This window comes from Glandiceps talaboti, chromosome 2, assembly GCF_964340395.1.
Source record: "Glandiceps talaboti chromosome 2, keGlaTala1.1, whole genome shotgun sequence".
NCBI classification, from domain to species: domain Eukaryota; kingdom Metazoa; phylum Hemichordata; class Enteropneusta; family Spengelidae; genus Glandiceps; species Glandiceps talaboti.
The window spans coordinates 32,170,586-32,193,894 of record NC_135550.1 but is presented as its reverse complement, the minus strand read 5'-3'; the positions used below and the strand labels follow the sequence as shown (position 1 = coordinate 32,193,894).

The window sequence follows — 23,309 nt, the reverse complement described above, 5'->3', positions numbered from 1 at the left end:
GTAAGTGGTCGTACAAATACTTGTGCCAAGTGAATATTATTGATGAGGTTTCACATTTCGTTTATTCAGTTCACTAGTTACTTCAGTTTCCTAAGGCACGCTACTCTGGCTATTTGCTACATTCATTTCTAGTGTATTGAAGTTTTTTATACAATGACAGAAAAAATAAATATTATACCACTGTTAACACCTTCAATTCACGTCTGTATACATAATGGCCGCTTGGTGGCGCACTACTAAAGTTATACTACTAGGAGGCATTTCAAACACGTCTGTGCATTATAATAATTTTACATTTGGAAGTAAACAACACACTTTATGCTCTAACTTTTACCTTAGACTTAAAGAAAGCGAAAATACTGTAATTACTGCATGATTATCTGATTAAGTGATATTGCATGTCTACATAGTTTGGTGTACGTAGATGTAAAATATGGTACTGGTAAATATGTTATAACCTTCTCCATGACCAGATATTAAATAGACAAACCTTCATTTAACACAGTTCCCAACTTGTGAGTGTTTTATGGCAACGTTATTGTACAAAATCTCATAATTTATTTACAAATTTGCTATTTGACTTTAAATATGGAGGTCAAAGTCCAAGGTCAAGGTATAAAAAGAAATGTACCCTTTGGGGTACAGACGCTTAAATGCAGTCTTTGTGTAGTGACTTCTTGAGTTAACAGAGAAAGAAAAAATTCGGTCATTTCCCCTTGAAAATGTTTGTCAAGGTCAAAGGTCAATGTCTAATTAGAAAGCTCATCATTGATGTTTGGGTAGACACTTGAATGGTGTCCACATGTATAAAACATTTTGGAGATAACAGGCAAAATGTATCTTTTTATCACAAATATGGTCGCTACTTTGCTATACAGGTCAAGGTCACAAAATTAAGTGACATGCATGTATGTCTCACAGTCAAACCCACTCATGATTAAAATATCATCATCACTTAAAATGTTTGATTCAAATAGCTACGAGAAAAACCCTAATTTGGCTATTTGACCTTGAAGAAGACTTTCAAGGTCAAAGGTCTTTAAAGAAAGCCTATATTTGAAGATATGGGTTTGGGTGCTTGAATGGCGTTACTACCTATTAAATTAAACAAATATGGCTACCATTCACTATATTTGATTCAGTCACAAAATAGCGTGAGGTGCATATGTCTCGCATAGTATGTTACCTTTGTGCAAGGTTTTATTGAAATTAGTTGGTGCATGCCAGAGATACGAGGGTCAATGCACACATGGATGGACAGACAGAGATCCCAACATACAAGCCCCTTCAGGTAGAGGCTGTTGGTGGCTAATGAAGAGTAATGATAAATCTGTGAAATATTGTACTTAGTACATGTATGCTGATGGTTAGTACAGGTATACTGATGGTTAGTACAGGTATGCTGATGGTTAGAACAGGTATACTGATGGTTAGTACTGGTATACTGATGGTTAGTACAGGTATACTGATGGTTAGAACAGGTATACTGATGGTTAGTACTGGTATACTGATGGTTAGTACAGGTATGCTGATGGTTAGTACAGGTATACTGATGGTTAGAACAGGTATACTGATGGTTAGAACAGGTATACTGATGGTTAGAACAGGTATACTGATGGTTAGTACTGGTATGCTGATGATTAGAACAGGTATACTGATGGTTAGTACTGGTATGCTGATGGTTAGTACATGTATACTGATGGTTAGTACTGGTATGCTGATGATTAGAACAGGTATACTGATGGTTAGTACATGTATACTGATGGTTAGTACTGGTATGCTGATGATTAGAACAGGTATACTGATGGTTAGTACAGGTATGCTGATGATTAGGACAGGTATGCTGATGGTTAGTACAGGTATGCTGATGGTTAGTACAGGTATGCTGATGGTTAGTACAGGTATGCTGATATAGGAATACGGACTGACAGGACTCGGTTAGAAAGATGCCAGTACCTGTGTGGAAGATTTTAGATATCAGAAATTAATTTCTAAAGGGTTTTCCCTTTACATTTCGTTGGAATCATGCATGAAGTATACCGGATGAACAAAGACAAAGAACTCAGAACAAAGAATATGTAAATATACGCAACATTTATTTGAACAAAAAAAGTCCTATTAAGATAACGTAGCCATGAAACTAATCAATATAAAAACACAAAATTACTTTCAAAATGCTGAAATCAACTGTAAATGTTTACAATGGCAGTGTCTATCAAGGATATTAATGATTAATCAATCAGAATCTATAAAACAGAGATGCTAAAAATTAATTTGACATAACAGTACTAATAATAATAAATCAATAAAAATGAGTCTTTTGTTTGAAGGGGTACTAATTAAAACTGCATCACTACGATGCATGCCATGAAGTAGTAGTAATTAAAACTGCATCAATACCATGCATGCCATGCCCATGATAAAAAATTGTTTGGGTAGGGAATATTTCGTAACATGTTTCACAGTTTGAATTGTTAAACTTTTACTTCTCAGGACTTTAAGAAGAAAATATGTGACAAACAATTCTTTATGAAATTTCATTTTACAAATGTACAAATTTTAATGATATATACTGTATATTATAATTAGTCAATATATTGTGATTGTCACTAATATTCTTGTAACAGACTTTGGTATTGTACATATTTTCTTAGTTCAACTGATGAGATATAGAGCTTTATCACTATGACAACGACATAGCATCACTATGACAACAACATAGCATCATTAGTACTTCTCAGGAATTCTAAATGATCACACCATTGTGAAGATGTTTTAAATGTTGTGTTAGCAAAGTTGATGAAGTGTTTGGTAGGTATTATGTGATTTAGTAACAATCAAATAAGGACACTGAGACAACAAGGAACTGACACTTTGACAAATATTGTTATAAAATGATAAAATAAACTGAAATAAAACAAAGTAAAATGATAAAATCATGGAACATTTAGTCAATATACATTTGCAAATATACCCCATTCCCCCAAGTAAACAGTATCTTACAATACATTTGCAAATATACCCTATCCCCCCCCCCCCCCCCCCAATAAGCAGTATCTTAAAATACACTTGCAAATATACCCCCATTCCCCCCAAGTATGCAGTATCTTACAATACACTTAATGGTATCATTGTTTGATTTTCTTCTTAGGAGACCTCCTCAAATTGTAAGTTGTGATAGAATGGGATCTAAGTCTTCGCATTGCCAAATCTGTCTTCAGGGTGTCTTGTGTCCCTTTTCCTTTAGGTGATGGTGTCACATCCTCTTCAATGAGCCTTTTCAATGGGGTTAACGACCTCAACATCTCTCCTTCACCCCTTGAAGGTTTTGAAATAATTTGTCTTGTTTTACTGCTTTGCTGTGACTCGTGTTCTTGTAATGCAGTAAGTAGTCGTTCTGATCGGACCTCAATTGAAGGTAGGGACTACAACAAACACAACAATGGTTTAGACGTTTGGGTAAAATGGAGAAGGTGATTCAAGATATTGTATATATACAGAATTATACTGCATGAATATATGACACACCAGGACTTGACTCTTGTTTGGTATTACAACACAACCCTATAACAAGGCCATGTTGACATGCTACTATCAGCATATGTGGATTGTGATGTATGTTAATGCCTTTACATTCATAAGCATATACATGATGTCATAAACAGTTGGTAAGAACAGACTAGAATCCTGAATGCCAATACTTGTATATAAATGATATAGCTGTATTCTCTGGTAATAGGGTACTGACAACACCTTACCTTCATTAAACTTGACACATTCCTTGCCGTTGTCTGACAAGTACCCAACATACTGGATTTTACTGTAAAATAAAACACAAATCAATGTTTTATACAATATCCTAAAATGTACTAATAAGATACCAACTGTTTCTTTTAAAATTAGTGTTGATTTCAAAGATTCTGTGAAATAGTGTTGATTTCAAAGATTCTGTGAAATAGTGTTGATTTCAAAGATTATTCTGTGAAATAGTGTTGATTTCAAAGATTCTGTGAAAAGGTGTTGATTTCAAAGATTATTGTGAATTAGTGTTGATTTCAAAGATTATTGTGAAAACAATTTCTTAGTTGCAATGTGGAGATAGAAGCCAACATGAATTACTATCCTATATATATAATTTATTAAACTGTGATTCTGTATTTTACAACTATATATATATATATATATATATATATATATATATATATATATATATATATATATATATATATATATATATATATATATATATATATATATATATACTATTATCTATTATTCATATTGATATCACAGACTTGTGCTTTTATCAAACCCAATTTCATTTAATTCATAACGATATAATGTGTGCATAAAAAAACATGTTAAAGTAATAATAATCTGTGTTTTGTGGTAAATGTTAATGTCATGTTGATGTTCTACTTCATATACTTACCATCATCACTTATTGTATCTTCTAATTCTCCAACTTTTTCTGAAATATTTGGTTCATATTGTTCCTGTCAACAGAATGAGATTGCTATATAACACATATAATATTCATATACAGACAGTCTAGATAAGGCATAAGAGGTAAGGATGAAGTCAGGATTCTTGGGAAATGTTTAGGAATCTGGTAACAGAGGGGAGATCAAGTACTTTGCACCATAATTGCTGTGAGGTAGCCAGGCAGAAACCTGCAAATCTTACCCACTTTTTATCTAGTTACCTACCCCATAGTTAAAACACCGCCATGCACTTTATTGATGACTAGAATATGACTTTATTTCATTGATGACATTATATTACAGTATATAGGAAAGATTTAACATTATCCCATACAATCACTTGTACAATATTTCATCTTCCTGAGAATTGTTTTGTTTGTTACTTTATATAAAGGCACTGTTATACATTGTTGCACTTATTCTGGAATGGATATCTTTGTACTCTTTGATAAAAGTCAAGTCATCAATGGAATAGTTGTAATGTTGGTAAACAAATAATGTATAAATAATAACACAGACAAAGTCCCCAGGATTTCTAGTAGTCATGGTGATTATCAGTTTTAGAATTTGGTAGGAATTAGTAGTCAATTGACCCAGACTACTGCTAATATCAAGCCTTGTGAAGGGTAAAAAGATTGAGTGTTTTCTGGAACTGTGTGACAAGACATTCAATCAATTTTACTTACAAGTTTTTTATGGTAACAATTCTGTTCTGTTGTGATGTGTTTGATGATTTTTCTTGGGTAATATTTCCTTTTTCTTGTTGTATGTACAAGTAATTCATCCACAACTATAACTTGCTGCTCAGCTTCTGTCAGTAAGTCTGTATTTGTTGGTTCAAATTCTGCAAAAGGAGACATTTTCATGACATTTTCAAGTTACTAATGTTTTATTTTGATGTGAGTAAAACTTTGTTTTTAACTTCATTGTAGTAAAAGCAAGTTTGTTATATGAGTCACTGTTGAAAGCCATCTATCACAAATATTGTTACTACATTGTAGTTTGGACTAAAACCATACGATCATTGTGCTCAATGACCCATCATATTGAAGTCACTAATCTATCCCCATTTCAAAATAACCCAAAAAGTTAGTGTATATGTAGCATTGGTTTAAAGTCAAAGTTATGAACAGATTCCACTAGTGTTCAATATTATTAGTATGCAAATTTGTGATGACAGAACTTGACTTTCAGTCTTGACAATGCTGTTTTGATGGTTGAAATTTTGGGAAGTCAAACTTAGAAGTCCTCTTGAGTTCTCAGCCTAATTCTACCCTTGTGCCACTATTAAATATATATTTAATAAATAAACATGCATACCTTGTGTTTCATTCAGTACATCCTGTGCTTCCTGCCAACTTTTACCATCACATGATACATTCTCATGAATGGAGTCTTGGTAAATCTGAAGTAATAATATTGAAAATTACACATGGTTTACGACTATTCACTAATGCTTGTGACCTTTGTTTTGTTACTAAAATTAGTAGTACACTTATTATGGTATAATTTCATATTTTCATGTACTGAAGTGCCAATTATACATTTTTTATTTTTTTGTAATTAAAATCAGTAAATTTAGAGTATAATCATTTGTTAATTTATGATATATGCTGTATTATTCTCATAGAAGTCTGACCATCCCATAATATTATTAACACTGTGTTTTATAGACAACTCACGAGGGTGATCTAAACAAAATCAATCTGTCCATGTCTTTCATCCTATCATTTAAGACCTGTCTTTGAAGGGAGTTATCATTTTTACAGGGGGGGGGGGTGTCAGTCTGAACAATTGCCGAAAGAACTTAATAGTTTTATTCATCCCTCCTGTCGAAGTTTTTGAGAACCCAAACCTCCACCCCAAACTCACACTTTGCCAATTTAGAATTTGATTTTGTAACGTAACATATATCATGGGGACATGATAACATAATCACATTACATTGGATTCAACACAACTTTTAAAAGTTTTAATATTGGTAACTTCATATCACCACAGTTACTTCTGTGTATGCTTTATACTGAGTTTTGGTGTTGATGACACCATGATCATGAATAGTAAGAGCATCCATGGTAAGAGCCTTTTCTATCAACATACATGTACTACCAACAAAACAATAAATTTATGTACTATTCAATAAACAAATCTTTACACGTAAACTAATGTCAGAACATCTTAATATGAAACGAGTGAGTGAATGAAATACAAAGACAGTGATAAGCTGTTTCATGATGTACAAACTCAGAAACTTGTGTTGATATTATAATTAAGAGCATGGATGTATTAGTGATATCACTAATACATCCATGTTAAGAGTAAGAGTATCTGATAATTTTTAGTTCCCCAACCCCATCCCCACGTATTTCCTCTTTCCAGAGTTCAACGTTGTACAAAATGACAGCTGATTACTGGGATTAGCCAAAAAATGAAGTAGTAAACATCGCGAAAACATAAATAATTCGACCATCTACGTTATTATTTAGGGTCACTTTTGGTTCATCATCCATCCAGGCATTTTTACTCCGAGCTTCTGCAATGATTTCTGGACAGGAAAGAACGCTTTGTACGTAAAAGTTTGAACGATCAACTCTACGCTGCCCAGGATTGAAGGAAGAGTTGACCCCGGCCGGCCAGGGAGTTCACTTTGGCACTTACCTCAGCAAAACGCATTTTAAGACGTTGTTTCTGTTCATCGTCGAGGTCTTTCCGTTTATCTATGACATCGCTGATTCTCTCGATCCCACCGTTTGTCATTTCAGTCAGGGTGTTTTTGCTATGTACGGGAATCAATGTAGCTTGGCGACCGTCTTCCGGGGCCTCGGCCATTTTGTTTATTCCCGCGGAAACATCTCAAACTACGCGAGAAAAAGCGGGAATTCGCGATAACTATGCGAGGTCAACAGTAGTACAAAGTTCAAATGGGGTCAACGAAGTTGCATTTCACAACACTCGGACAGAACATGTAAATCTGTACGTTTGTATTAGCAAGGGAGAAAATACTTACAAGGAAAGCGCAATGGACGGATTCATAGACGCACATTGCCATATAGCTGCCAGTGAGTTCGACGGGGTGAGTAAAAATTGCTGTCCGACATCCGCGTACAGCTGTGTCTCATCCCAGGTTTACTTAGGTTTACTTAGGTTGTATACTGGGCGCAGGCCTCTATGTCCAGATCTGGTTGTTGAAGTCCTGTTATTCCAATTGTGCTTGTAGTGATTTTCTCTTTGTAATCATACTTGATTTCCTGGGTAGACCAGAACTTATCCAGGCGCTGTTCAAATGAGTGTACAGAGGGTGCGGTCACAACATGATTGTTGTGAAGTAAAAATACTGGTGTAGTCCAGACGGTATCCAGTCAAAACGTCCCCGGGTCAAAACGTCCCCGGTTTCCATAAGTCAAAACGTCCCCGGGTCAAAACGTCCCCAGGTCAAAACGTCCCCGTCTTTCCATTTTCCTCGACCCAAACTATTTGTGTGTGAGTGCGAGCACGGATTGTTTGGTGTAAGTTACGAAACGGTGTTTAGGTCAGGGGAAATGTGCTACATGGGCAAAAATAATCATTGTCTTGGGCAACCATCACTTTATTTACGGGAAATCAGACAGATTTGAGGTCGTAAAAGTCTTGCGTGTCAATATCAATGGTCGGTGAAAATGAGCATGTAAATCACGAACAGAAAATGGTTCGGAATATGGGCATCGATACTTGACCGTGTTTTAGGGAAGGAACGGAAACTGTTACACAGTCAAGTCTCTTGGTTAAATTTTGGTCATACCCGAGGACGTTTTGACCCGGGGACGTTTTGGTCATACCCGGGGACGTTTTGACCCGGGGACGTTTTGACCCGGGGACGTTATGACACGATTTTTTAGTATCCCAGTCTGCCCAGATCTGTTACTTGTGATAGTATCTGAGAGATCCTAGGCCTACGGGTCACAGATATTACCACAATTTATTCATCCTCGTATCCTATCACTGTACAGTGTTGTTGTTGGTTGGTTGTTTGTGTTTGTGTTTGTGTTTGTGTTTGTGTGTTTGTTTGTGTGTGTGTGTGTGTGTGTGTGTGTGTGTGTGTGTGTGTGTGTGTGTGTGTTTGTCTGTTTGTCTGTTTGTTGAAGTGTCCTATTTGGAACTTATCATATTATAAATACAGTTCTTAGTACAGTATATAAAGAAAGAACCAGATCCTCTGACTTATAAGAAACAAAGTATCGGTATACAAAATAAACAAATAAATAGTTGTTACATGTCTGAATTGTATACGGTGTGTTTGCTGCGATTGAAAGCATCATATAAAAGATTTGATATTGTAATTTGTCTTGTATATTTATATATGATTAATGTCATTTTGTCTATGAACAATTTCCGAAGATCCATGTTCCATATATACAACATTGTGACATCTCTATATAATTGTAGTATAATATTAAATACACTACAGTATAGTGATTTCACAATTTTTATTTCAATGTTCAAAATAACATTATTCATACTTCATTCTGTTCCACTTTTCAGGATCTTGATGAAGTGATCCAAAGAGCTAAAGAGGTAATTTTTCATATATTAGAGTAGTGTTGCCTTTATCTTGTTTGATGTAGTGTTGCCTTTATCTTGTTTGATGTAGTGTTGCCTTTATCTTGTTTGATGTAGTGTTGCCTTTATCTTGTTTGATGTAGTGTTGCCTTTATCTTGTTTGATGTAGTGTTGCCTTTATCTTGTTTGATGTAGTGTTGCCTGTACCTGGTTTGATGTAGTGTTGCCTGTACCTTGTTTGATGTAGTGTTGCCTGTACCTGGTTTGATATAGTATTGCCTTTATCTTAACCAATAACACAGAGACCATTGGAAAACAATGGAAAACATAACTACATACCTAAACTAGACATTCACAAATGAAATACAATAATACAACAAATCTACCTACCCCACCTATTCTAAAATTCAGCGTAATTGGAACCACACAATATTTTTGTATGCCTAACTTTACATAGATGATTGGTGGCTATGACAGAGTATACATTATGGATACATTCCTCTATGTTGAAGTATGTGGTTGTGGATTGTAAATTAAAGACATTTTGTATTGTACTCTTCCATAAAAATTATGTCGTAATATTTTCAAAAATATCACATAAACTATTTGTAGTTTATAATATTATCTCTTCATTTTCCTTTTACTCTGCATAGAATAAAGTGACAGGTATTGTTGCGGTCGCAGAATTTATTCCTGATTTTGAAAAGATCATCACACTATCAGAGAAATATCCAGGTTTTATATTCCCTTCACTTGGTTTACATCCAGTTCAGGTAAGTCTGACAATGTCAGTCCAGATAATTTGCTGTGTGTGATGACCATCCAGTCCAATTCTGTATCTGACAACTTTGCTGTGTGTTAGTTGTAAACAATATACAGCCGAGCAAATCATGTTTTCAAGTTTGTGTAATGACCCACAGACTTGTTGTAGTCAAATTATCACAAGCTATGTTTGTTAGAGATAGTACATGGTAAGAGATAGTAAAACCACAACAAGGCCCTCACTGTACAACTTTCACAACTCATTTCCCAATTGTTAAGTATAAAGTTACTATTTGAGAATACAAATGTGATTTACATTTGATATATTTTTTTTGAAGAATTGTGTACAAGATTAACTTTTTGTGTAAATTATTTTTGAGACAAATTTAAATACCCTCGTAATTTTTAATTAAGCTTCTTAGATATGATTCTTAATTGATCAGTTTGAATACTGATATTGTTAACTTGGTATTTAGGGTGAATGGTCAGAGGAAGGTAGATCTGGTGCAAAGCTGTGTCAGTTGGATGAAGCCTTGCCAATCATTGAAAAATATGCAGACAGACTGGTTGCCATTGGTGAAGTAAGTCAACTTGAAATTTGTATCTCCTTAAAAATAATCCCATCACTTGTATTTTAAGCTTGCACGTCATCATCAACGTATGTAAATAGTAACAAATGATCCTCCAGTTTAAGTATTAAAGGAAAGAATCTATGTGTAGTACATGTACTTTGATTTTCATTATTTAAGATATCAAATCTACATGACAGGGAATCAGAAGTTGTTACAAGTTTGTTTGGGATAGGAAAATATTTGATAAGGATAAAAAAAAGTGTGTTCCAGTAAACCGACCGATCGTAGTTTAAGCTACCGACCACAAATATTTTTTACATGCAAAAAGGTAAAATTATGACAATTTACTTCTATTTCCATTTTGATTTTCTTGCCAAAGTATCTTTGGTTGGTTACTTGTTTTTTGAATTCCATTCCAGATAGAAACAATATCTTTTCAGACTATAACAGCGCAGTCTGCATATTGTGTTTGTCTACTTCTGAATCACATAATGGTCTTCATTTACTTCTTTTACATCTCATCAACTGTGACGGAAGTATTGTGACCAACAAGTATCTTGTCTTTGGGCGGAAGTAATTAAAAAAAAGTAAATAAATAAATGTAAAATAAAACAAAATCCTGACCTACCTACCCTATTTTTTGTTTGTTTTTGCCTAATCTTGAATTCCATGAATACTACATAAAAATATTACTTTGCTTGAAATGTCTGAAAGTGTCAATAACTATTACTACATGGACTGTCACACATAATGTAGGCTAGGAATGCTGTAAGTTTGTTAACACTACTCAGTTTGATTTGACTAGATTGGTTTAGACTTTACTCCATGGTATGTGAAGCCAGCTGATGCCAAAGCAGAACAGAGAGAAGTGTTCAAGAGGCAAATTGAATTGGCCAAACGTTTGAACCTACCTGTGTAAGTATCTAACTGATGGTAGCTATTTTGTGTTCCATGTCTGTGTTCTCACCATTCATATGTGGAAAGTAAGACAGGAATTCAAAGTCTGTCACAGCAGAATTCTATCATTTATAGCCATAAAAATCATATCAACAATAAAGAGTACAAAGACTGGGATGATGTAATGAAGTTTAAAGTTATGTTAGGCTAGTGTTGATCATAATAAGTCTGAATTATTTTACTGTCAGATTTATGTCATCAATATCTTGCATCTGTGAAGAAAAATGTGTTATATAATTGAAATATTGATGATTGAAGTTTTACAGGTGTACTTTGTGTATTTTTCTGATGTACAATTTCTTGTTGAGTTGATACTTTCTTTGTAGGACATTTTGGCCCATCCATATTTTTTGCACAACTTCTGTCAAAAATTTTGTAGTTTATAAGTGCAGTAGTTTTTGGCCTTTTTTATCATTTCTATCTTGAAAGTTATCTCTTCATTAACTCTCTTCATCATTACCAGGTTTGGAAAAATGAAAATACTCACTTGCAATAGTTATAATTCAAACACTGGTAGATTGTGGTATTTATTTCATATGTTTAGTCATAGACCGTCCACCAAGAGGTTGGTTGATGGAGGGTCTATGGTCTATTCTGTAATTTTATTTTGATATAATTGTCAGAATCAATACCACATAATGAAATACATCAGAATTACATTATTTGTAGATCTTTGCATAATGTTTTATTTTTACATCTCAAATGTATTTATACCACTTTATTTTACAACACTTTATATCGTTTCTCTTTTTTCTTTTACAGAAATGTACATTCTAGATCAGCGGGAAGACCAGTTATTAATTTTCTAAAAGAAAATGGTAGGAACCTATTTTTTCACTACATACCAGTCAACATTGTTCAATTTCTTATTTAAATTTCTATTTCTTATTGTAGATATTTGCGTTAAATCCTAAAATTTCTACTCAGAGTCACAAAAATTTCTTTGATATGAATCCCAAATATTCACTGACGTCTTGTCAGCATTGTGATATCTATCAACTAGTAGATACAAGGTATTCAGATATGATATACAAATGACATTATGGATGAATCAGTTCCAGCCATGGGGTAATCCTCGACCTTCTTTGTAGAATTCTAACACTTCCAGTGTTGATATCAATTTACTCTTGAATAAGTTTTAGTGTGTATAATGGTTGGGTTTTAAAAAATGCCAAAATGGAAACTCAGTTACAGATTCAATCTGATTAGAATTTGATATTATAGTGAATATGGCTTGATTTGTGTCGTTTATTCTTAGTTTTTCCATGAGTGAGCACCTCTTCCTACTTCTGACACAATATGATAGGAGTTCATATTCAAATCCTGTACGTTATGCACAGCCAATCACAATCCATCTTACAGTTAACACTCCAGGATTGATATTGAAAACACACAGAACCATCAAAACAATAACATCGTTATCTGTGTGAAGTCTCTTTGAACAGGGTGTTCTGATTAGTACTAACTGTACCCATAAGTTTTCGATGTAAGATGCATTCTCATTGGTTGAGTGGGTTACTCAGCACACAGCATTTGAATGTGTACTCCTGTGGTATTGGGTCAGCTGTAGAAAGAAGTCACTCACTCTCTGAACATTACACTGCACAGTTTATTTGTAAAGTTGACATTCTTTCTTATTCATATCAACTGTATGGCTTCTAATGTTAATGTGATTATAACAAGGAATGAACAACCAACTCCAATTTACTGTTTTATTTGTAGGTGCTGATAAAGTTCTCTTACACGCTTTTGATGGTAAAGTGTCTGTAGCTAAACAAGGTGTACAACTTGGTTACTACTTCTCAGTACCACCATCTATAGTAAGAAGTGAACAGGTAAACACTTTATTCAGTTCTATATGCATGCATTCTTGAAATGCTGTCTTAGTCACCAATAGTTTGATTTGTTACATATTTGGAGACAGTGTGCATTAGAATCTAAGGTGTTGTTGCCACATGTTTCATCTGTCATGGCTGAGTTTCATTTAATGAGGATGTCTACTGTACATATGTCAACTAATTTTTTATGTATTACCTGGTATGCTGCAGCTGACTATAGTTGCTAGACAGAGATAATACAAGTGCATCATGTCACTGGTGCAAATAGTGGGGAATGACAAACTGGCAAAGTTTCCTCCATAGAGGGTGCACTTCATAAAGTTGACAAACTCTTAATTATAACATACCATCTCATACCTGTTACTATTTCATGGCAAACAGAGAGAAATCATTTGCCATAGTTTGAAATGTCTTGTCTTGAATTCTTAAATAATTGACTATAAATAAAGAAACGAGATGTCCCAAGTCAGGAAAGATTAATTTTTACCAGACTCACAATATATTGGTTAATTAATTAATTGAATGATTAATTAATTACAGGATGTCAAAAGCTGGGTGACACTTCTAATGCATTTTTAAATGTGAATCAGTGCAAGAAATCAGACTTATAATGATATTTTCTTTGTATCACAGAAAAAGAAATTAGTTGAAGCTATACCATTAGACAATCTCTTATTGGAAACAGACTCCCCAGCTTTAGGTCCAGAAAAACAGGTAAGAATAAAGTGTTGTCATGGTGACAATGAAATGATACTGAATTGTCATAACTTTGCACTTTAAGAATTATGTTATTTTGTATTCTGGAAAATAGAAATTATATTACAATGAAATATGTGTAAAAAATAATGTATTGCCTTAAATGGAACCAGTCAAAATGATGAATATGACACAATGTATCTAGTTATTAGCAACTTTTAGAAATATCAGGCACTTATTTCATGATATCAGCAATCAGACTTACTATATGATAGCTTGGATGTACTATATGTTGTTAATGCATTCAAACTATGATGGTTCATGTATGGCCATAGAATGAACTCACAGATCTGTGAGCTAAATGCTCAATCCCTTCTACATTTACTATTAAAGTCTGCCATCTATGACAAATCTGTCATCACATGTGTACAGGTACACTATACCCCCCAAAATTGTCATTTATCATCAGTATTTGCATATTATTCATAAGCAACGATATGAACATTCATGCAACAATTACCATTGATAAGTATCTGTAGTACAAGAGTACAGAAAATGGCTGCTGATTTTAATGGTACACGATTTATATCAACAACTACTATTTTCTAAATTTTGCCAGCAGTTTCTACTAAATACCTTTTGACATGGCAATTTACACTAGAATGGTGTCTGTGTTTGTTTCAATGGGTAATGTCACTACAATGCATAAACCAAACATCATCCAACAATGTTACTCCAATGACAATGAATTGACATTCCAGCCCTTGGGATATCATGCATGTAATTTGGCTTGTGTTCAACAAAAGTTAGTTTTGTGTAAATAGATTGATATCGGTAGGAATGAATGGGTGCAGTGGTCTGTTAGATGTAAGTGGTTGATATCGGTAGGAATGAATGGGTGCAGTGGTCTGTTAGATGTAAGTGGTTGTCTGTTAACTGGTATCTCTAGTGAAAAGAATTGCCAAATTCCATGAAAGTGATCTCAGTAACCATGACATATTTACTGATGTGAGGAAGTCAATATTATTCCTTGTATTAAATTGTGATGTACTTTTGTATTTATGATAGATAGAACTGTATAAGGCAGAGGGGAAATGTGGTCAATCTTTGAATGATGTTAACAAATTTGTTTTCATGGATTTATCACTATTGTCTGTCTATATTTGAATTCCAGGAAAGGAATGAACCAATGAACATCACTATCTCCTGCGATGAGGTTGCCAAGATAAAAGGAGTTTCCATGGAAACAGTAATGCAAAAAACTACTGAAAATGCAATTAAGCTTTTTCCAATGATTCAGAAATTTCTAAAGAGGTGATGATAGATTTTTAAAAACTAAAAAAAATTTCTCAGTCAACATTAAACTTGACAGTTCAAGCGTAAAGCCTGTCATATATATATACATACCTGGGTAATATTCCAATTTCACCCTTCATCTTATTAACACTCATTCTTGTAATCTAGTCAAAAAACTCCATTAATTGTCATATATGAATAATAAAATGGAATCTTAATTTAGATTTCCGAGAATCAAACTTCCGTTGTTATTGTTTACCTTTTGTATATTTATCAGGTCATCTTTTATTGTGTATTCGTCATGTCGTACGTCAAATAGAAAATAAGTAGTTATCTCATAGGAAGGATAAAACAAACTTCTATTCAATTTATATTCCAATTTAAAATTGTGTAAATGTCACATAGTATGTATGAAGAACCTGTGTCCCTAAAACATTTTTGAAAATAATTTATATTTCAGAAATGTCTCTGATAGAAAATGATATATTTGAAGAGATCAAACAAAAGAAGATATTGATAAAAATGTACATCATTTCATTGAGTGTGAAGTGATGACAGTAATCATTGTACATCATTACATTCAGTGTGAAGTGATGACAGTAATCATTGTACTCCAAAGTGAATCAAAGAGTAAATCACTTATATAACATCAATATATTTTATTCCAATCACACTTAATAATATCACACATCAGTTGAAGAGTTATCAAAATGCACACAAAGACACTCCTGCAGGTATGGCAGTAATATTCACACATTAATCAAACTACATGTAAGCATTTTTAGCAATTTCCTGTAATACTAATCCATCTCTTGTTGAAAGGAAATGGTACAAAAGCAGCCATGTAACTTCACTTCAGCATAGTTCCTGTTTCTATGACAACAGCATATACATCTGCTTTGATCCTGAGTGGGTAAATTGCAAATTTCTAGTGTCAAGTCAAATTGGCAATCATCCAAATATGTGAATTTAATCTATTTCAAGCATTTATATATTAATACATAATATAATATAAACTCCAAAACACTTCTCTTGTTGGTTGGATATGTATTTGCAGCAATATCCAACAGCTGCATGAAAACAAAAATAGACATAAATGGACGGAAAGTCAAGCTACCATAAATCATGTTGTTGTTTATCAGAACTGTAGGGTTTTGTTCCTTCACTAGTATTCAGTATTGCTTGGCCACTAGGATGTCAGAAAGGAAATCCTGATGATATGACTTGCATTGGAATTGTACACCCCAACACGAGTAACACGTCAAACACTATACACATTTGTAAGAATAGCCTCCATTCTGAATATGAGAAAGGTCATCTACTGGTGACCCTAATCTAAACGTATTCATTCAGCCATAACCTACTATCAGCCATGTCTTCTTACAATGTGGTACAGAATGACTTGTAATACATCTAATGATGTCTACTAAATGGTTGAAAAGTCCAACAGTAGTTCCATTCTTTTTCCTGTCTTATAAGTTTGGTATTGATATGGATAGTTAGGAATACTGGCTGTACAGTGAAGTATTCTATTGTGTAGGTATTGTAAATTTATTTTATATCATATCTTTTAAAACTGACTCAGCTCATTAAAAATTCATACATTTCTGGACGGCTTTCTCTGACGGTATTGGTAGTCATAACAACATTTGTTATGTTTGAAAACAAGCAAGGCAGTGGGTGAAACATTGAAATTCCACATCTAAATAATTCCACTTCTGAAATAACTCCTTATCCTCTTTCCCAATGATTATTAAAGCATTTGTTTATTGTTACTGTAGTTGCCATGTCAACATAAACACATTTCCAGCACCTAAATTCTGTAATACTGAACAAGCTTATAAAATGATCACACGCCCTTCGCCTTACATTCTGTGCAAAAATACACCACACAGAATGTCTGTAAATTTGTGCATTTGTATGTTCAATCATACTTCCATGGTTCAATAGACCAGAGTTGAGATATGTATATAACCATATTGTAGAGTTGCACAAATCATCCCATCATAATTCAAACTGGTCCCTGTCGATGTCTTAAAATTGGTCAAATCGCCTCGAAATACTGTAGTGTTGAAATGCCTCAGGTTTGGTTTAAATTGCAAGATGACTGTGATCTATGAAACAAACGAAGGAAGAAATGTGTGGTTAGAGAATGGTTGGGTTCCTTCCTACACAGGAGGTTCACACTTGTACCTCTACAGGTACAATGCCACCTGTTGCACTACGTATTATGCCATACACCAGACACAAGCAAAATTAATTGTTTTATGTAGTTATGATATGTACGAAGTGTCTCACCAAGGGCTCTTGACGTAGAGTTGTCCCTCCTTGTCAATATTCGTGAAATGGCAACCGTTAATCTCGATATAGAATTACAATTTTAAATTACTCAGCTTGGGCAACGATCGATGACCTTGCTTGTCATAAAAATGTTATCACCTCCATAGTTTCACCACATACACCCTGGAGACGTGTCTCAATTGGAGCATGTATTTACTTACAGGATTAAGGGAACAGTGCAAAGTCAACGAGTTTACATAACCTCAATTTATTCTTCGCTATGTCGTCTGGGTTTCGCCATATTTGTTTTGCAATTAAATGGTTTGTTGTGCTGGAAACCTCAGACCACTAGTAAAAAGACCCTTTTTAGTGGTCTGAGTGGAAATAGTAGAAACACGCTGGATTTCAGTTGTCCTAATGTTGCAATTCGAAAAAAAATCGACCCCGTTGTTATATTGTATTAGCGTGAGCTTGATCATGGAAGTACCACCCACTTGATAAACTTATTTCGAATTTGAATGAATGAAACATGACCAAGTGTCAGACATTGTAAAATGGAGTTAAAAGTCCGGCGATCGACCGAACTGTAGTGGGAGTCATAGCACTATAGATTAAAGGCAAAATAACACAAGACAAACTGAGAAAACTCACATGATACATTAGGGAAGTGCCTCCTTTCGCGATGAGTCGGCAAGTCTGGTTTAAACTCGCACCTTGGTTCGCTTTCTTGTTTGTTGGCGTTGTCGAAGACACGACTTTGAAACGCTTCTGGGTCGTGTTTTCGTTCGGCTCTAAGCCAGGCCTGTCGACTGTTCCTTTCCACAGCACACCAAGACTCTCTCTGCATGTTCACATTGTACATATCTTGTGAATCTGCCATGATGAAAACGGTAATACGTCCTAGATAAGACTGAACACTTGAAATTGTTTTCTGTACGGTCTCAGCTTGGCTTGCTTCCGGGCGTCTGATCAAAAGTTTGTAATCAATGACGTATCACACCTTTTATGTTTACAATGTCCTTTCGCCTGTCTCCTAGCAACAGCTTTACTTTTCCCTTGAACGCTTATTAATCACCCATATTTAGCCTTTGCTAAGGTCATTACAAATTATTTAACTACCAAACAAGAAATTTTTAACTCTGGAAACTTTTTTTTACAATAGATTTGACAGAACATGATTTGACTCGGATAAATACATAAACCATAGTTCGGCCGCCGATTAAGTTTGAACGCTTGAGGGCGCACTCAAGAACGAAACTTTAAAGCTTTCGGACATGGATTGGAGTACATGTAGTAAGAGGGTCGAACCGACGGAGTCCACGAAGTAGTGAAAAAGCATGCGTGAAATATCACACATATTTCCAAAATGTTTATGGCGGCCGTTTTACATTAAAAGTAAGATTTAGTTTTGATACCTTTGTTATTATATGCCAACTTTCAGGATAAGTTCACTATTTTTGTTGTTCATGTCTAACATCAACACTCTCAAAAATCACACAATAAGAACAAATAGCTAAAAAAAACCTGTTGTATAATATTATGGTTGACTTTATTTCAACATTTTGCAGCACAATGGTCATTATTTTACACACTGGGTAATAATACAGGCACCATTTAACATTATAAATATTATCTAAAGATAGGGTTTTATTAGTATACAAAAAGTTCACAATCCAGTCACACACATTATCATGTTTAGGATAGTTTAATTGTGGAGTAATACTTAAGGAGTGTAGTACTTTGCTCAAATTAAAACAAATAAAAAAGAATAAACAAGTACGAGAGAACACAGGTGTTACTAATATTTTAATTCAAAACATTTATAAGAAACAATCAGAATCCCAAAGAACTAAAAATATGAGAACATGTTTATTGTACAAGTAGTAGAGTGGGTATTGTGAAGAACTAAGTTTAAGTTAATATTGACAAATGTCAAAGGGGCAAATATGTAATCAGGTGTTTGGAGTTTGGGTATACAGATGAGTACATATATCAAATTTAGTCATGATACAACGATATTGTCAGGCATCAAAGGAGTGTAAGGGTCAGAGTTCAAATGCCAAAGGTCATAATATGACATTAGATATCTAAGTGCTTTAATATAATAAGTGTGTGCTCATAGTATTGTTCAGCCTGTGTTGGTTTCTAAATAAAATACAAACATTACTGATTATAGCTTTTTAAAAACACACTGACGTGACTAAATCTTGAGTTACACATTTGTTACTTGTTAGGTTCTACCATCTACATGTACTACTTGGGATAAATCACAATTGCTGCAGAAGCTTACAAGATTTTCACATTTACATCATTCAAAAATAATATTTCAAAATAAGAAGTCATTGTATTTAATACATATTGTGCCATTGGTAATCATTCTATAACAGGAATGTATCTATTAAACTCTAGCATTTTTTGTAAAGTGACCTTTGACCTTTGGTTTGTACTCTGTCGGCAAAACTGAGAATGATTCAATCTTGAAGTAAACAGATAATATCTTTCTTGATTCAATCAAAACCTTCTCAAAGCATCATGCTCCCAAAGCCTTCTAAACTTCTGCAACAAGTACCATTCTCATAAGGTTAAAGCGTTCTCTCAAAAACATGACAAAATTCAGCTGAGTGTAAAATGACTCATTTCTGAATTTTGTACAACCCTGCTGTCTGCTGAAATTGGGGTTATAATAACACACATGGATTGAAAATAAATTTGACAGAATTTAAAAATCCTCCAAAAAAAAATAATTTAATTCACCCTTATGTACAGACAAAACTGAATTTCATACATCTGATCTGAATAATTCTTACATTGTAAAACAAGGTGCTATAATCTAACTAACTCTTTCATGAAATAATTGTCTTAAATTTCCCGACATCTCTTTGTTTGGAACATGAACCAACATTGTCTGTCAGTTTCTACATCTTCCAAATAACATGCTAACTTGCTCAAAATTATTGATATATTATTAAAAGTGGTAGAGTAACTCCTGACTGAATAATACCAAAAACAAACATATTATCATAGGTGTACTACTGGGAATAATAAATGTGTTCATTTCCATAAACTAGAAGAACCAACCCTACAATGGTTGAATTTTGGTTTGTTCCTATAAACTACTTTATTGATGTTGGAATATTCCACTCACATAATGGGGTTGTATAGTTTCACGTGTGGAAGCAGACACCATACTCATATCAGCTAAGCATGTAAATTTCTCTTTTACCTACAACACATATTAATGTTGGTATATTTCATGATGAATAGTGGGTTGTAAGTTTCAATATTATGTTAAGACTCTCTGTAGTGTTCCTCTGGCTAGTACAAATGAGAGAGAGATAAAACTACAGTGTCTATGTAACACTGGATTAACTTTACGCAAGTGTCATTCAACGTCATTAACACAACTTATCATAGCTGTATTTCTGTAAGAGAGCTTGCTTTTTTAAATAGCAGTTATACCAAAGTGGGGGGATACATAGTTACATTTCAGGTATATATTTGTCATCAGGTGTAAACATTGAATTCAGCAAGTTGTAATTCTATCAGTACACCATATAACTAAGGGAATACAACAGTTATAATGTATTATAATGGTGTTTAGATTGTTAACACATATAAACACAGTAAGTGGGGAATATTAGCGAAAGTGATCAAATGTTACTGCTACAATATGAAAAACCTTTGAGTAAAGTTGTGGCACTGGTAAGAGAACAATTAGCAACATTACTTGATAAATCAACTAGTAGTATTCAAATACTTCCATATTTATCAATTACAGTATATATCCAGCAAACAAGCAGGCTTCATTGAGTATTGTAACACTTATTTGCTCCTCACGAGCAAAGAACAAAGACCCTACTAGTTTACCACAGATGGCGCTCTCCTCAAAATGCCATCAACAGTTCATATTAAGAACCACTAGTGTGACAGTGGTATAACTGAAGTATTGAAAAAAGCTAAATTCTTCATATACAAGAAGGAGTAAAAAGTTGTAAAGTTTATTTAACATCCAACGAATGGCTGCATGCTATGATGGATGGTGACTGAAATAGAACATGCCTCAAAAATTGAATTTCAAATATCAATCTGTGGAGTAATGAACATTCCTGGTTTGACTATGCTATGTGTATTTCACAGGGTAGCACCAAATATGCAAAGAAATGAGATGCTAGGATAAAGTTAAGTTTTTATGAATAATTAGTGTAATTTTGAGCTTTAAGTACTATTTGATAAATTTTCTTGTCATCTGGATATTATTATCTTTTCAACTACTTGTAATTTTTTTTCACTTTCTTACCTTTTCATGTAAAAACACATATATATTTTTTTTGGTTCCTTTAAACTTTTTTTTTTACAAAGACATCTTATTTACCCTCTTCAATCAATACTTTTTACATTTTACTTTTATTTAAACTTCCCTCTAAATCCATTTGATCTACACCCCTGTAACAAGATATTCCATTCACTTACTTGTTTTGTTCTTTGAAGTTTGCTTTTTTGTTTTAGAATTTTAGAAATAATACATTGGCAACATCAAACTTTGTTTATTCTTTAAAAGTTTTAAAATCAACTTAGAGTTGTTCCTATACTTGCATATTACCATATAATAGTTGTTGGTTGTAGAAGTTTGTTGAACCTTAGGGTGTGTTGTTTTTGTGCCAAGTTTGTAACTAGAAACATTGCCATCAATTGAAAGACTCTAAGTAAACACCACACAGGGTTTCTTCTTTGAGCCAAAGTTTTTGCTATATGCATAATCTTTCATGGAAACACTGCAAATATCCTTTTTGTTGCATTATCTTCAGTGCCACACTCTCTTCATGCTTATTATTACATTTTAGTTACATTATCTCCCCATATCTTCTTATTACATTATTGCCACATTCTTGAGTCTTTGGTGTCTTTTCGCTATATTTTTGCCAGTTCTCTTCAGTGTATCTTGCTACATTTTTGTCACATTATCTTCAGTCTTTTTACTACATTTTGTTGCATTATCTTCAGTTGTTCTGGTTTAGCTTTAATTAAGTATACACTGTAAGGGCTTGCTGATATACAAAATGGTTTGACCACATTGAACAGATCCAGGAACACAGGGAAGTGTTGACAATAAACATCTTCTATACATAAATATCTCAGTATATTGTAAATCGTGTCACAAATGGACAATTATTATTATTACTGTCACCTTCACTCTACATAACAGTATACACCAATTATCCGGTGAAATTCAGAAAGTTTGTTTTCAGCTTAATACTAGGCTGTGCTGGCTGAACTGTCTTTGGTTTTTGAGCTGCAGCCATACTTGCTGTCTTCTTGGCCATAGATTGATTGGCACGCACTGCAGCCTCTAGTTTAGTTTTCAGATTTGGAGCAGAGCCCATGATTGTCTTGAAGGCTGCAGGGTACTGTGGACCAATCTTCATTAACCGCTGGAGAGCAAAGTCATGGAGGGATCGGCCTAACTTGGATGCAGCTGGCAAGGTGTTGGAATCCAATAATAAGGATATCAGAATGGGTACTAGTAAGGCAACCATTTGAACTCCTACAGTAATAGACAAAGTATATAGATTACTAGGGGTACAAGATAGACTAGCTTTGCTATTTCATGATCCCTTTTATCATGTATATACAGTAGTTAATATGTTGTGGCTATTTTTATCACAATAGTAAATGATCATTATTTACTAGTAGTATTATTGGAAATCACTTGAAGCATGTGCACATGTAGTGGATATTAGTCATGGTATACTTTTTGGTTTTTTGGCTAATTCATAAGAATAATTATGATGTGTATACTAGTATATGTCTTCTCTCTGTGCAGAGTTTGATTGAAATAAACATACTTCTCAATGAAATGGACATTACAGGTAGCATTTATGAATCATAGC

At 33.9% G+C, this 23,309-nt stretch overlaps 4 protein-coding genes across 4 annotated transcripts in view; 1 reads left to right on the top strand and 3 right to left on the bottom strand.

Annotated features, from left to right (window-relative positions):
* Nucleotides 1–3,105: 3,105 nt before the first annotated feature.
* Nucleotides 3,106–7,160, bottom strand: LOC144447170 (uncharacterized). Its single transcript, XM_078137078.1, has 6 exons — nucleotides 7,143–7,160; nucleotides 5,805–5,889; nucleotides 5,171–5,328; nucleotides 4,433–4,496; nucleotides 3,759–3,820; nucleotides 3,106–3,425 (listed from the first exon to the last, which is right to left on the bottom strand). Exons 1-6 carry the CDS (start codon nucleotides 7,155–7,157, stop codon nucleotides 3,129–3,131), a joined length of 681 nt encoding a protein of 226 aa, XP_077993204.1. The 5' UTR covers nucleotides 7,158–7,160; the 3' UTR covers nucleotides 3,106–3,128.
* Nucleotides 7,161–7,421: 261 nt separating this feature from the next.
* LOC144452822 (deoxyribonuclease TATDN3-like) lies at nucleotides 7,422–15,285 on the top strand. Its single transcript, XM_078143990.1, has 9 exons — nucleotides 7,422–7,557; nucleotides 9,003–9,035; nucleotides 9,674–9,793; nucleotides 10,259–10,363; nucleotides 11,160–11,269; nucleotides 12,074–12,129; nucleotides 13,034–13,146; nucleotides 13,783–13,863; nucleotides 15,020–15,285. Exons 1-9 carry the CDS (start codon nucleotides 7,504–7,506, stop codon nucleotides 15,161–15,163), a joined length of 816 nt encoding a protein of 271 aa, XP_078000116.1. The 5' UTR covers nucleotides 7,422–7,503; the 3' UTR covers nucleotides 15,164–15,285.
* A 519-nt stretch (nucleotides 15,286–15,804) lies between these two features.
* Nucleotides 15,805–18,381, bottom strand: LOC144453330 (protein SPATA45 homolog). The gene is made up of 2 exons (XM_078144595.1): nucleotides 18,073–18,381; nucleotides 15,805–17,255 (listed from the first exon to the last, which is right to left on the bottom strand). Exons 1-2 carry the CDS (start codon nucleotides 18,299–18,301, stop codon nucleotides 17,233–17,235), a joined length of 252 nt encoding a protein of 83 aa, XP_078000721.1. The 5' UTR covers nucleotides 18,302–18,381; the 3' UTR covers nucleotides 15,805–17,232.
* A 609-nt stretch (nucleotides 18,382–18,990) lies between these two features.
* The window catches only part of LOC144447050 (HEAT repeat-containing protein 5B-like), a 39,298-nt gene continuing 34,979 nt past the window's right edge, over nucleotides 18,991–23,309 (bottom strand). The window contains exon 34 of the mRNA XM_078136933.1: nucleotides 18,991–22,963. Within this exon, the coding sequence (XP_077993059.1) occupies nucleotides 22,635–22,963 (329 nt within the window). The 3' untranslated portion in view covers nucleotides 18,991–22,634. The remainder of the gene's footprint in view (nucleotides 22,964–23,309) is intronic.

What these genes read in the sequence shown, in the direction of transcription:
- LOC144452822 (XM_078143990.1), top strand. Translation starts at nt 7,504, where the DNA reads ATGGACGGATTCATAGACGCACATTGCCATATAGCTGCCAGTGAGTTC. An exon ending in CTGCCAGTGAGTTCGACGGG is followed by an intron (nt 7,558 to 9,002) that starts GTGAGTAAAAAT and finishes TCCACTTTTCAG; the next exon opens with GATCTTGATGAAGTGATCCA. An exon ending in AAACGTTTGAACCTACCTGT is followed by an intron (nt 11,270 to 12,073) that starts GTAAGTATCTAA and finishes TTTCTTTTACAG; the next exon opens with AAATGTACATTCTAGATCAG.
- LOC144447170 (XM_078137078.1), bottom strand. An exon ending in TGTACTGAATGAAACACAAG is followed by an intron (nt 5,329 to 5,804) that starts GTATGCATGTTT and finishes CTCCTTTTGCAG; the next exon opens with AATTTGAACCAACAAATACA. An exon ending in ATGTGTCAAGTTTAATGAAG is followed by an intron (nt 3,426 to 3,758) that starts GTAAGGTGTTGT and finishes TGTTTGTTGTAG; the next exon opens with TCCCTACCTTCAATTGAGGT.
- LOC144453330 (XM_078144595.1), bottom strand. Translation starts at nt 18,301, where the DNA reads ATGGCAGATTCACAAGATATGTACAATGTGAACATGCAGAGAGAGTCT. An exon ending in GCACTTCCCTAATGTATCAT is followed by an intron (nt 17,256 to 18,072) that starts GTGAGTTTTCTC and finishes TTTGTTTCATAG; the next exon opens with ATCACAGTCATCTTGCAATT.